General features: G+C 44.9%; 2 protein-coding genes across 2 annotated transcripts in view; one reads left to right on the plus strand and one right to left on the minus strand.

Annotated features, from left to right (window-relative positions):
* T265_06155 (hypothetical protein) overlaps positions 1-5769 on the minus strand; it is a gene marked incomplete at both ends in the record, with an annotated part of 36455 nt that extends 30686 nt beyond the window's left edge. The window contains one exon of the mRNA XM_009171348.1: positions 5722-5769. Within this exon, the coding sequence (XP_009169612.1) occupies positions 5722-5769 (48 nt within the window). The remainder of the gene's footprint in view (positions 1-5721) is intronic.
* The window catches only part of T265_06158 (hypothetical protein), a gene marked incomplete at both ends in the record, with an annotated part of 50092 nt that continues 38792 nt past the window's right edge, over positions 3949-15248 (plus strand). Inside the window, 3 exons of the mRNA XM_009171351.1 lie at positions 3949-5569; positions 6711-7697; positions 9013-9304. Coding sequence (XP_009169615.1) covers positions 4157-5569; positions 6711-7697; positions 9013-9304 — 2692 coding nt within the window. The remainder of the gene's footprint in view (positions 5570-6710; positions 7698-9012; positions 9305-15248) is intronic.

Here is a 15248-nt window from a genome sequence, read left to right on the forward strand (position 1 = left end):
TGATAGTTTAGAAGTCAGTAATTGGGAGGCACTTGATCCACCTGCGTTTTTTCAGTGAGTTGATGACCAATAGTTTCATGACTAGCGTAACTAATAGCACAGTTATTAGGGTTCCACTTAATTTCATCGCAAAGTTCATTACCCCCTCCCCGCGGGAAACTCTGGTTCTGCACCCGATGACGTTCTCATTATTGTGGATCAGTAAAGTGGTAAAAAATGTCTCGTTTCGACTCCTGCTGTGCCGTCTTTTAATGAAAGGAACGCTCAAACTCAGGGTATTGCTAATGTCGTCAGGGTTCTGCACGAATGCGAATTTTCCGCCTACATTGCTACTGCTAAGTCGTCAGTAGCTAAACGTGTGTGCACTTTTTATTCATGCTTGCGAAGAGCGGCGACTTCAGATAACACATAGGTGACGAAGGTTTCATATCGTGGCACCAATATGTGAACAAGGATTGCCTCTTCGATTGTATATTTGTGCATGAAAGGGTTGAAAGAGCTATAACACTTGGTTCGTCGGAAATTATTATCCTGACAGAGTTTCCTGACACGTTTCCTTCATTTTTGATTCGATTCTCATTCTGGTGTTGTTTTATTTCCGTTGTCCATTTATTCAGTTTAATAGTAACTGGCTCTTTATTTTGGCCCCATCTGGTTACCACTGTGCCCCTTCCGGTGCTCCTTCCAGTGATTCGTTTTGGTTGTCATCCTGGTTATTTTTATCCCCATTTCATTCCTCAAGCATAGACCAAATTTACATTGTTCCTGTGGTTTCTCACTTCTTGTATGAATTTATTCATTGATCCGATAGTGACTTAACTGACATCCGCCTTCCTTCACCCGTCAGTTTTCTCGAAAGAATTTTGGATTGTATTTTCCCTCACTATCCATTCACAATGTTCCCACACCACATACCTCAGTTTTTCGACACGGTTGTGCACGTAGTAAACGGGCGAATTCATTAGGTCTACGCGTACTCTGGCGATATATCCTTATGATTATAAGGTACAGTCACAGCAATGAACTTAGGTGTGGGTTATACATAGAGCAAATAGAACAAGTTGTGATATTCGTGTGGGTATCCACATTATTTTTATCGAATACTTTTCATTAACATTGCGCACCTCAATCCAGTTACTCTGCGGAGAATCACGTAGTTCCCTCGGCCACTTGGCACAGGTTTATTCCTAAACGTCACCCGGCTTGAATTAATTGGATCAAATCTTCAGGAAATGCGACAGGCTCTGCAAACTTGCCGGCAATACTTTTAGCTTAGCAGTCGTTAACATTTGGATGCTCTACTTTTATCACATCCCAAATTCTTGTCTTTTTACGGGTGTTGAAAGCCATAGGCAGGGATTCATGTCAAACCGAATCTGTCATATTGACACCTTTTCTTCAAAACGTGCCCAGCAGCTGAGAGCGTGTAAAAAGTATTTCATCTCTCTTGATTTTACAAACGTGCCTTGACTTACTGGTCACAGCGACTTTGATTACAGTAAAACTGGCACCGTTGTCCTACTTGAGGATACGGGAACTTAATTTACAGCTTCCATAAATAACCTACTGAAATTCTCGTTTTGTTTACTTTTTAACTTAGCAGCACCGGTATGGATTTGTTTTCGCTTGTCTATGAAGTTTCACCGACGATTGTCCGTCTCAAGAGTTATCTGGTTACAGTTTTCAGTCTTGTACATTCAAGGTGTCCCAAATTTTTTCTTTTCCCAGTTGGCGGCTTTTTGAGATCAGATTTTCTCGATTCCCTTTGTAGTGTTCAACCAACAACGGTAATAGTAATATCAAAACATCATTCAATCAAGTGAGGCAAATGCGTCTTTATTAGGTCTAGGATCTACTTGCAACAAGTGTTAATTCCGACCGAGCAATTTGCCTTGTTTCATGTTCTACTTTTGCTTGGCCGGAAGAAGCCCTCACGACCTTCAGCCTCGTGGCCCCGTGGCCATGCGCAGATCATGCTGTGCCATACACCGAGGGATGATAAATCCGATTGCCTGCCGTAAGCATTCGTGACTAACAGAAATCCGTCGCGTCTTCAAGTCCTTGTGCCTTTCCGTTTAATGGCCTGACTAGACCTTTTAGTCAAACGTTATTTCCCCAACCCAGCTTTGCTTTCTTGTGAGTTCGGAGGAATATTCCACTGTATCCCTTACATCGATAGTTCTCCTTGGACTAATGTCTAATATAATTCTGTTGCACCCAACTGTCCATTTTGATCCGCCTTCTTGTGAAGTCCATTTCGTGGACTTTGGTAGTACACTGTACCGAATTCCCAGCTTTCTTTTATCTTTCTAGCTTTGTCTGTCCTCAGTCTGATGTAGCATGGTGTGGTAAACATGAGGTGAGGTCATGTGCCCAATATGCGACCACTGCGTATTATACTTCCGACTCACTTGGGAAGGTTTTCTGTTTGACGTGAGCTTTGCTACTGAGTGACGTCAGCAAGCACTGTTCGATGGAGAACAGACAGGAGTGTCTGTCATTTACACGGCAACCCGGATATAATGTGCGCGTTACAGTACAACTAGAAAATTACTTGGTTGGTACGTGTTTCATTTACAGAAGGCGGAATACTTGGCGGATTACACTACTTACATTACAAACGACAGATTCAGCTGGGATTCAGTTGCGTCTCTCGTTAAAATCAGTTTACTTAGCAAATTAATGTATTCCGTTGACAGTGAGCTGGGACTCTTTAGACCACACCCGTTTCACTTTTCAAACTACCTCTTAGCTCTCTCTCCCAGTGCATCGGGAAAATTTTTTCCCGGCCTCCAGTCAATTGGTACATTGGTTTACTGATTTACTGATCATTTCTGACCCAAACCCAAGGACGTTGTGCCGTTGATTGTAAGTGCCACTATCATATTGCCACATCCCGTTTTTCAACGAGGATAATTTCTCACCGTGATAGTGCCTCAGTTTGCAGTGCTCAATTGTTAGGCTGTTTCGCACTTAGTCCTATGGCACACCATTTTGAATGCAACGGAACCCGCGCCTTTAGAATGCAGGATGATTTGATGACAACATCCGTGGAGAACTTGCACACGGAAATCTTGCGAATCTAGTTAAAAGTATGGAAAGCGGTGCCTTTCTTAGGTCATTTGTAAAGTACCCCGCATGCCCCAGTATGCTTATGTTTGGACTTAATTTCAGCTGATCTGAATAAAGTTCCACACGTGTTGAGTACACATGATGGTTTACGAGCTCTGTACGTAGACAAACAAAATTATGTGTAAGTTTAGTGAACATCGGTATTCGAGAAATTTACAGTATCACGCGCACTACGAGCGGAGAAGACCGAGAACAGCGTTTCGTCTAGTATACCGCAGTAATTTATGCTCCTCTTCCTGCAATGTTCAGCTACGCGAACACTCAAACAACTTATTGTTTGTTCTGCTGTGCTACTGACCCCCACAGTTGCTACCTCTTCAATTTACTATCTCATTAGGGTTTTATCCCGTTAGCACTGCTTATTACGCCTCAGTACCTACTGCACTTCCGCGCTGAGTTAGCGCTGGACCGACTTCACGTGGTATTCACACGTGAGACCACCTTCCCGTTCTGCGAAATGGACCGGCCTGTTGAGTCGTGCACATATGCACCCTTTCACAACCACTCATCTGGTCTTTGGTGGCCACTGGTTCGTCGATTCATACTGTCTGTTTGGACGTGTTATTTGTACTGCTGCGCAAACGCCGCGGGGTTGCTCATGCGTGCCTGCGCACGCACATCCACGCATCAATAGATGTGCGCTCACACGCTGCCTGGTCCCGTTGAGCAGATGCACCAGCCACAACTAGCTAGACACGCAGACAGGCTGTTTGCGTTCGCGCACGCACATACGCCTACACGAGCGCACTCGCGCGCGCGAGAGAGCCAGTGCCTGAACTTGCCCGGCTTCAAACAGCTGGTATACTTGATCAGCATGCTCATTCCGCACTCATCCATACATCGTCGTCGTGGTGCTGTTCTGTACTCTGATCTGTTGCTCACATGATCGAACCGGAATGATCCGATCAGGTTCGACCGATCTGGACAAACGTGCGTTTCGTCGTCTTTATTTTTCTCGGACATCTGTTCCCCGTCCACGAGTGATTACCACCCTTGTGATCCCCACCAGTCGGTGCCTTGGTAAATGATGGACGAGCGATCCAGTTTAATCTGTCAGAGTGACGGGAAAGAAACTCTACCGTCTGGGATTTCTGCGGAAGCAAGCCTTGTGTTGACGGAAGGTCGAACGATATTTGATTCGCACACGAAGGACCTGATTGAAACAGCACACAAAATGGTGTCACCAGCGGCTTCCAAGGATGAAACGAAAACCCCGCAATCACTGACTCCGTGCACCCCGGATAGATTATCTTCGCCTCCTTCGATGCTACAAACAACACTAAATTCAGATGCCTCCGTTTGTCCACCTGTGAACATGACCCCACCTGGAACAAGCTGTCATTCGGGCCCAGCCTCACGTCCGGTGTCTCCAGCTTGTACACAACTCAGTTCTTCCCCAAACTTGTCATCCAGCCATCCTGTTGCATCTGCAGCGGTAACCGCATCTGTCAGGCGTCCCAGACATAAACCTGGAGAGCGGCGTGAACTCCTTACTCGTGCGGTTCAGGATGTACTCAATCAGCATATTTCTATGCGACGAGCAGCCCAAAAGTATAATTTGGCCAAGTCTTCACTGTGTGACTTTGTTCGCAAAAATAAAATCTCACTGCCGAATCTACGAATCAGAGCTCGGACAGCTGGTCCAGAGCCTAATATTACGCAACCTGATACACGGGTGATGACTTCAGGAACAAAGCGGTTGCCTCCTGATGGCGATGATACGTCATCCTCTTCCATGATTCCAAACAAACTCGCTTGCGGACTGGGCCGAAAGTCATCTGGCTTATCGCTTGCGGAGTCCACCCAGTATGGTATCGCTCCTTACGGTAATTCGGATAATTTTGATAGCACCCATTCACAGAATATCGGTCACACCGGATTCATAGACGGAACACACACAAATAACAATTCAGTGGATTCTTGGGCCCATGAAGAAACATCAGAGTTAGCCACTGTGGCAGACGGGCTTTATGCGCAAACTCGACCACCATCCTACTCCGCCGTCACTTCCGTTTCTGGTCGTAGTTCAGCTGCACTATCATTCTCTAAGCCATCTCGTCTTGAAAGTCCCTGGCACAATTCGGCTGGCCTGCCGACACAAGTCCCAATGCGCTCTTGGAGTGCACACAATAACAGCACACAAGCTGCAAATGGTTCAGTACCTGGTAGCGCATCCACCGCGCTCGAACGTCGACTGCAGTTCAATTCACTCAGTCAGCTACGCCAGACCATCGAGGCTCAGAATCTGATCACGGAACACAACATTCGTGCACTAGCTGAAGGGGGAGATTTCACTCAGCTTTCCGCAGCCACTGCGTCAGCCACCCCGCTACCGGCAAAGATCAATTCAATTCGAAAGTCTGCGAACGGATGCGATGAAGCACCTTCACACGCGGCTGAAAACGATTTGTTGCAAACGTGCCAACGGATGAAGCCAGTAAGTCCGAATTTTAACATCGTCATATCCAATGCACCATCGTCGTTTGAAAAATTATACACAGTGCATACTGGTCGTTAAATGCCATAATTTACTTCATGTAACGTTTTTAGGTGCATAGTCACATGAACGTTAGTTGACCAAAGACTTACCGGTTGACGACCGGAGCATCCAGTCACAGCTGCCTCCAAAACCAACATTCTTTTGGTCGTATAATATTTTTTTGCAGTAAGGGACCTCCGAAAATTAAATATAGCTTAGAGGAAGATCTCTGCATCAGTAAAGATCTGGCTAACAAAGGTTTTCGATGTCTACCCTTTTTAACGGAATAGTTTGTCTTGGTTTTTCTTCTACGCCACCATATTGACCGTCGCATAGACTTCCATAATGTTAGTCCGGTGACTGAAACTTGTTCGTTATTCTATGATCCAGCCATCTTTCACCGTTGTTTGATATGTTCGGATAGTGCGCGGAACCAGTGTCTGTGTATTGTTTCCTTCACTGACGTATGCTTCTCGCTTAACTGGCTAGCTCAACCCATCTGGTGTTTTTTTATAGGATGTGTCGATACGAATCTTAACTTGCCCTGATAAGCATCTTAGTTTTCCTTTATATATCCAGAAATCTCTCGAAATCAACTTCAAATGCTCACAAAAGAAGGTGTCGTTTATAGCCGTTTCAGTAGGGGAAGCTTAGTCAACATGGTGTCTGTTGAAAATGCTACATACGACACCAGACATCGGTGACACTCTTCGATGAACATGCCTTCTTTATTGATCCTTTGATACTTGTGGAATATTGCTATTTACATGAATTTCTCTGGACGTGTATGGCGTGTTCAAGTGAAGTTTATCGTCGTTATCATTTGGATAGCATTTTGCAATTCATTTCTGAGCACTGATCAGACAGGTTTGTCTGTTAGATATGTCTGTAATTTTCACCTTCGTAATTGATAAGTACAAAAATGGACAAGAATTCCGGATTGTCTATTACACAACTACCAGCACCGGTTACATGCTGTTCTACGTATTTGGGTAGTTTTATACTGTATAAAAGGGGATTTGATCACACCAAACGAAGAACACTTTTCTGTCTCCAGTAAATGTCTAGTATTCTGTTTTCCGTGTCGTTTGTCTCTTAGGTCGGCGCTCAGTCCTCGTCTGATGTGGACTGCAATCCGATAAAAAACTGTCTACGTCATGCCGAAGTCTTGAATGGATCTCACGACCCAACAGATTGTTGCGCTACGGATTTGAGTGAACACCGTCAGGCTCCCAACATGGCCACAGTGAATCTGTCTTCCGCTTCCAGTGCTGCTGACCACTCTGAAAATTTAAGTAATACTGGCGAACGAAGCAGCACCAATACTCCCACGGAAATGGGATCACAAAATTTCACTGCTAGTTTCAACATTCCAGCTGGTGTTGCGAGCCAACGTAGTGAGGGAAATCCGTTCACACGCTCACGTGACCCTCGACTCCCGTTTTCCGCATACGAGACATCACTAATTGGTCCAGCAACTTCGGAGGCACAGCAACCCCCCAACCACCCAATTGCAGCCACAATAGCACAGTCCATTTTCAGCTCTTCGAATTCGACGAACACACCTTACCCTGCCCTTGCCTCCATTCTCTCGGCAGACTTCGCTTCTGCCAATCAAAATGCACTAGCTGCTTTTCTGTTTCAGCAGTCTCGTTCATTATCCTCGTCAGGCTCCGTAGCTACACCCAATTTGCCTAATCTTATTGGATGCCCTAACCAGCTATCTTTCCCTGCAGCTGTATCGGTCAACCCTCCTACCCAGTTACTGACCTCAGATTTCGCCCTGTCTACTCCGGCCGGTCTCCTATCATCTTCCATAGCAAACCCACGACTTAGTGCCACACGTCTTTCTTCCGGAAATCCTTCGATTTCCGCATCCGCACAACCCTTCCAGTCAGCTGTGAGCAATAACTTCCCAGTGGCCGATTTGTCCTTGCAGCCTAACCTTGAGGACCTACAACAGTTTTTCTATCGGCAACTTCAGCCAAGGCTTTTCAACGATCTCAACGCTTCCCCTCAGACGGTAACAGCTTTGGCGACCCAGCTGCTTCTTCCTCAACCCAACCAAACACAAAATCAGCCCTTTGTAAGTTCATCAATGATTTCGGCAATCTCAGATGTAAGATTCATTTTTAGCTGCTGTGCAACGCAAGTAGTTACAACTAGCATCTCCATGGGTTCTCACTGTTTCAGACTTAGGCAATCTCACCTAATACACCCGGTATCCTAGAGGACATGAGTATAATACCGTCGATTTCTACCCCGTCAGGTGTTGCTCGGGGTGGATTTTTTTCGCATCAATTAATACAACAGTTGTTTTTCGGTTTCATTCATCTCTACCATCTTCCTACAATGGAACTATTAGTAGCCCGGATTGGCCACATGCTAATCATATTCACTGGTTCGTTTGGAACTTGCGCGAATATTTTCTCCACTTGTCGTCTTTGAACAGAAACATTCTCATCGTCCTATAAAGCACTATCGAAGGGGTATGATCGTAAAATCCATCTTCGTTTTTATACCCCGATAACTGCCTACGATTCACTCATTCTAAGGTTATCTTTATCCCTGGATTGACTATTTTTTCCCTCGTAGCGGGACTCAATGACCACAATATCATCTCTTGGTGAGTACTCGTATGCAGCTTTCCAGCAGAATTTAACTGACTGGATCTTGGAAACCCCTCCCTAGGGACAACATGTTCGCTTTCCAGGCAGTTTCTTTGAACTCACGATTAATAGTAAGTAGTAATTCCCCGGCTGTGCTCAATATTGTCAAAGGTTTATTCTACGGAGATGACATTCGCACAAGGGGATCAAATATGCACTGTGCCTAATCCATGTACTGACTCAACTTTTCCTCTGTTTCTTCTGCCTCCTCCAATTGATATTATTTGCTTCGACGCTGTTTTCACTCTGAATTTCACTCGTCTACGTACCCTGATTTCGACACCAATAGATCCCTCTAATTACCATTCACTTAAGGCCGGCTAGAAAATGGGTATTTAATGATTAAGCTTAGTTCCGGTCATGATGTAAACAGGTTTCTTATCACTTGATGTTTCAAGTGATGTTTCAACGAATAATCGAAAGCACGGTTAGCAGTGCAACCAGGCACGCCATGAAATGCTTGCCCTAAGGAGTTGTGGTAGGACAGTTTTAGGGGTAAGAGCATGGGTTTTTATTTTTTGGACCAGTGAACACACGCATTTGATTGAACGAAAGATTTTAACTTATCCTAAATTTGTCGCTTCCTTGCTATGATTCGCGGTTCTTTGTTTTCCATTTGTCCCTTTCGACACTTTTCGATGGATCTGATGGTTTCATTTCGTGAAGGAACTTTATTAGCCAATAAGCTTGCCTTTCCAAGTAGTAAAACTTTGCCCTTTTTTGAAATTCCAGCGCAACCTCCTGACCAGTTTGCTTGGATCCTTGAATTCCAAAATTCAAACTGCCACATTCTCTGGTCCTAATACACTTACGTCGTTGACTCAGGCCTCTGCATCCACTGTCCCGATCAACACTGTCACGGAAACAAACTCCAGTCAACCGAACGCAGCACCGCAGGAACCACTCAACAAACAACCTATCCTGAGCGGCCTCAATCCACCATCTACGCAAGACATGAGCAACATCAGTTCCCACGCGCGTGGTCTTGTGGATTTCATCAACAAATCACCCTCACCGTTTCATGGTAAGTGATCACAACTCTTAGTTTGTTCTGTTCTGTTTATGCATCTGTTGGGTTTGTAGGTTTCGATTGAATACACACGATCATCCTTCTGGTTAGGTGGTACGTCATCATGGGTGTTCTATGCCACTGACTCTTCATTTTTAGCGTCACCATGGGCCACTGTAGACAAACGACGGGGAGTGTGCTGTGAGATTTGTCCATGCTCACAGTTTTCCACGCTCAGTCGGCTCAGCCTGACTCAGATCAGAATCGTGATGTACACATGTGATGTACACCTCACTCTCTTTAAATCGACATTTCCGCTGGTCATTTCAAACGCGTAGCGCTGTGTGCTGCTTTGATGATGATGAAAGCAGCGACAGTCTGGCATATCTTACCTAATCGTTTCTGCTCAGATACACGTACTTTCACAGACGAGAGCGTGTGCGCGCATTCATGATCCGTAGTTTGCACGTTCAAACAGGTTTTCGTGCAAAGTTGATGTTTTGTTGTTTTTATCTTCCATTCTTACTACAGTCTGTGGTCGCTCTCCTGTGGTTTTTATTTTTGCATGCGCATCCTCAGTGGTTTCGTGCCCGGAACCTGTCATACCACATTTGTTGACGATGGACACATCGATTGTGCAGTACTGACGAGTGATTAGGCTGTAACCTGCAAGTTGTTTATCCGAGGATTTTCGTTGTGTCTGATTCGAGGCGAGCGTCTGTCTGCTTCTGTGTTTTCAGCCTGTTAGCCTTTTTTAAATCCTAGTCTGTAGCGACGCAGTGTTCGGAACGGCTTGCGACACAGTTCCAGAATCAATTCAGTAACTGTGACCTACCAGGCTCCAGTTCCCGTAAATGTTTCCTCCTAATGCCTGCGGAAATTGGGCTTATTTGGCTCATCTCTAAACATGAACCAAATCTTCCTAGCATTACTTAGTGAGTCGTGCGGATTGTTCTGTCGTCTAATAATAAAACCTATCGCTTTTGACGTTCACTCTGGTGCAGTCTATGGATTTTTGTGCCTGAAGTTTCGCTGAAGTGGCTACCGAAACATAATGTCTTGAATCTGGGAGGTAAAGCAAACGTACAGATTTGATAAAGTGAACCTTCGTGACACAGTTGTAGGAAAGGTGTGGCAAATTGAGGTTCAAGGTTTAAGTTCAGCCGCATATCAGTACACGTAAGGAAAGCCAGCCTATCATTACAAGCCCTGTCCCGTTCACGTTTCACCATTGTTCGTAGAGTTTGCCAGAATTATTCTTTTTCAAACTCAGTACAGTGCATTTCTGTTCTTCTGCAGCTGGCACAACTTAGATTCATCTTGGCCAAACAAATCCCGAATAAGTAGACGACCAGAGTTAGGTTTCATTGCAATGATTTACATTTGCACCGTACGTACTAGCAGCTTGGAGCCCTCGGATCGGAGTTTTATCGCGATATGGAATAAGTTGCCGGAGAGAGTGAAGATTCGGCAATCCATATAAACGGCTAGTAAAATGCTGGGGACGAACTTATGACCCCTTCCCTACCACTCAGATGGTCTACTTGCTAGGCGGTCACCGGCGCTAATTTATAGCTTGTGTTCGTTGTGTTCATGGATGATCATATCCATCCTGTCTGATATAACAACAAGATTCTGGTGCTCCCACTAGCCAACCTTTCATTTGGTCTTCAGAGTAGGTCAGACGGACAACCACTGTTGGATTTTAGTGAGGTGGCGGCGAATGGTTTTTGACATTTCCAACATTATGCATACGGTGCAAATGTAGAGGTAGCGATCCAGGTTCGACTCGTTCTTTTGCCTAAAGGGACTTACTTTTTCTTCCGTTTTTATACCGGTTTTATATGATAAACTGCACAGTTTGTCCCCGGAAACTGCTATTTTTGAATGTCTGTGCTACGGAATAAGGCATATTTTAAATGCTGGTTTTATTTTTGAGGCGGAGGACACATAATCATAGGTAACGCTCAACCGGAGACAGCGATTCTTGATATATAGTGGTTTCGACAGTTATAACCGAACTTAAAAAAACGCATTAATTTGTCAGTCGCTATTGTGAAGAAGAGCACATGAAGCTAGTGAGCCGTAAGACTCTTTCATACAGACTACCAGAACATCATGAACTCCCATATGTACTGATATCGTTCATTTTTTCGGCTGTCGCTAAGATCGATTCATTCAATCTTGCTTTGTTTTAGCGGGTATTGCTTTTGTGGTGTGGGACTTTTGTTTTCATTATGGCTACCTGCACGAAATGCACTCACCGGTGCCGTTAGTCAGTCAATGTCGTAAAGAGATGGCCTAGTGAGCGAAGCCCATATTAAAGGAGAAAACCATTCTACCCAGCGTTCCTCCGCAGTGGTGACATCCTGTTTTACTCTGTTTCACCCTTCGCGGCTGTTGTGGACTGAACGGCTATTTTTGCTAGCAGTTGGATCCAGTTGGATCTCGCGTCATCTCTAGGTACAGTCCCTTTTCATAGGCTAGGTTCGGGTATAAACATCGTACGGAATACGGCGCAACCGCACTAAAAGATTGATCCCATCGAATGCTGCAGGATGAATTCCCAACTAGGACAAATCGCTCCCCCCATTGCGTGATATACACGGTCGTCTCTCTAAAATTAGGGAACGTTGGTTTCATTCTAAGGTGGAGAGATCCGGCGTTAATACAGCCCTCCACCCTCGTGAAGTAACTGCGTTTGATCGGTACCTACGTATTGTAGAAGGGCTCCATTGTTCCTTATTTCAATCCGGCTCATTACCAAACGGATATATCCTCCGCTCTCCTTACCGATAGTGTAATCTTTTGAATACCGCTGAAGACAACGGTCGACAATAGAGGTGTCGTCCGTTTTTCTAACAGACTTCGTTTTGAATCACTTTGAGTGCTCATGGTACGTACGCGGTGCAAAGCTCTGTTGTATAGAGAGATTTATCTTGGCGGTTGCCTCGATTCGTGCAATTGCATTGTTTTAGGAAGCGAACGGTGGAATCGTTCCGTGCTGCTTCCCTTCAACATAGGCATCACTGCGGTCGATGTGACAGACGGCGATGCTTGGATTGTTACTTCACGGCTGAAAGTGCATGGAAGAAAATCGAGGTAGCTTTTATCTGACCATCGGTGCCTTGAGACATTGCACTCTCATCATACGGACGTCAGTTTAGGAAGATTGTAGCAACAAAATCAACCTCAAGTTGACGAGTTGACCTATATACACCGGACCTATGTATCCAAGCGGTTAGATAACCGAATGCCTCACCGTGTCGTTTTTGCTACACCAGGTGCATATCAGGAGATACCAGAAGCTGAACAATGTACGATAAGTGGAACATGGAAAACATAACAACGAGGTCTTAGCTGCGTTGAAGTATGTTGCCTGAGAGGATCAAGTGTCTGTGATCCACCGCCCTAGCGGTCGGAGGTACTCACCAAAGGTCAAGAAAACAGTGACGCTGTTGCACCTGGTCTGCAATCGTCAACTAATTGTTGCTTTCGAGGTTTCGTGCGCCCGCGATAATTCTTTCATTCTGTCGTATTAAATACCATTTACCTCGAACCACCATGCATACACTCACGATTCACTGAGCTCATCGCCTGTTCCCAGCAGTGATTTAACAGCTGCTCAGAGAAGAAGCGGTTAATTATGTAGACTCATGGTGTACCACCCTAGGTCTCTAGGACACATTTTTTGAATTTCAAAATCCTCACAAGGAGACTAATTTCTTAGTCAATCTCATTTTTTCCCATAGAATCATCAAATTCTCAGTTTGCTGTATCGGTCAGTGTGTCATCTGGTGCAAGTTTCGCTTCCAGTGTTGCTTTGTCTTCATTGATGCCAGATTGGAAATGGAGAGATAGATCCTGATCTTAGTGTGTGATGAAGCATGTAAACCTTTGATTATTTGATCGGGTCACACTGCAGGAGCACAATTGTAGGTCGACATTTTCGGGTCAATTCAGCCATTACAACCTGAGCATTTATGTGGCCCCTGTACCCCGAGTTCTCAAATATTAGGAGAAATATATGGGACTTTTGGGTAATACTAATAATTATAATGCTAATCGTAATAAAATAGTGATTGCTCAGCTTTAAAATCCTTGCGGTGACTCGCTGCTATGCCACTATAAACAAGCAAGAGAGCTGAGATACTGTCAGGTTGCCCAAGTCTAGACAGGTGCAGTCGAGTAGGTGAGGATGGGTTCGAACCAGCTCGACGTTCCAGTCAATAATTCCGCGCCTCATCCCCTGAACTTTCTCGAGCTCGAACTCTTAGGTAGGTACTTCCAACGATTGTTCCACCTGTTTATCAACGTATTGGATTTTATCGCCACGTTACAGTGTTTACACTGGTTTACTTTTGCTATCTTTTCATCCGAACTTCTTTGACAATCGTCCGTTTGACGCCCCGTTGTGATCTCTCACAAAGCACAACCTATTCAACAGTTGATCGAACTGTCGTCCGCAGCTGACTTGTATAGCACCGTTGCTATTCGTTCATCACATAGTTGCTAAGTCAACACAGTGGTTGCTGTCCAGATTTATCGATCTAATTTAGAGCAGTTGCACTATCCCACCCCCCGCAGGCACCGCTCATTCTACTGGTATGTTGTACTGGACATGTCTCTGTTCGATCAGGTCAATGTGTACTTTCTGGGCGTGTCTGTTTGATAGATAGAATTCTGCCTTACTAGCTCGCGCTGGTTGTTAACCCGATTACCCGGGTGCAACGTTCGATCGGATGTTGGATGGCATTGCCGCCCGTTTCTGTCCATCGGTCGATCAAAAGATGAACTTGCGCTCGTTACGGTTGGCCACGTGATACATTTCCCTCTGTTCAGTAAAATTCGCATCATTCTGATCGGTACAAACATGCCCCTGGTTGTTTTTGGAATGCATAAGACACCAGTCCTAATTTTTTCTAGATCTTTCACTTATCTCAGACTGGTCGTTCTCTTGGTAGCATTCAAGAACTACGTTGCATGACTGCATGTTTTGGTTACTTTAGGTACAACGGCAAATCAAGCTGACCACATTAAACGAGCTTTATTTCTTGTGACTGGTCATTCTCCAAACTAACGAGTGCATTTCCGAGCAAGATGGCAAGTGGAATCGTAACTATTAGGATGCATTGCATTTCGCTTTTGTTGTGTTATTGTTTCTGTGTGAACAACACGCACAGAACGAGATCGGCGGAACTTCTAATTTAGCAGAAATCCAATAGTTTTATAAAAGCGTTGAGCCAATCATTTCATGGGTACAGGTGCGTACCAACCGTATCGTGAGATAGTAGCAATATATTCTCATCAATTCATGACTTTACGATCACCTGTTAGTCTGTTCGGCCGAGCTGGGCCTTACAACTACTCATTTCACGAGTTTTGCTCAGTTGCTTGTCGGACTTCTGAAGCTATTTGGTAAAGTTCAAACCAGTAACCAGTGTGCGTCACTATCAATATGCGACTTGTCATAGCGCTGAGTGTTTCATTCACCTGGTGGACGTTCTTCCGGGGACGACAGAAAATGCTTCATGACGAAATTAACAGAAATCTATCCACTTGGTAAAGAGCACACTTTCTGTGTGCTATATAAATGAGCATGTTTTTCTCCACTTTGACTGTGCCGATGGTGTCGTGACATTAAAACGGGGCTATAGTAGTCATCATCATCAACGACAGCATGACATCAGTGCTCAACACCGATGCTTCACTGCCGTACAGCCATGACTTATTTGAAAGCCTTATTGTAAAGAAAAGAATAAAGGTGGATGGGGGAGGGACTTAGTGCTAGCTGAACACAATCATTCCGAGGTGCCTACACCTCCAGACATTCATTCAGGCAATCTGGACAGATACTGACAACAAGAACGCCACTGACATCGGTTGGCAGCCATATCTTGTAGTGTCTCCAACCAGGCACAGTGGGGATCACGCGGTCCCCATCCTGGAAGGCGAGTAG

The sequence above is a fragment of the Opisthorchis viverrini genome (genome assembly GCF_000715545.1).
Source record: "Opisthorchis viverrini unplaced genomic scaffold opera_v5_122, whole genome shotgun sequence".
In the NCBI taxonomy this organism is placed as follows: domain Eukaryota; kingdom Metazoa; phylum Platyhelminthes; class Trematoda; order Opisthorchiida; family Opisthorchiidae; genus Opisthorchis; species Opisthorchis viverrini.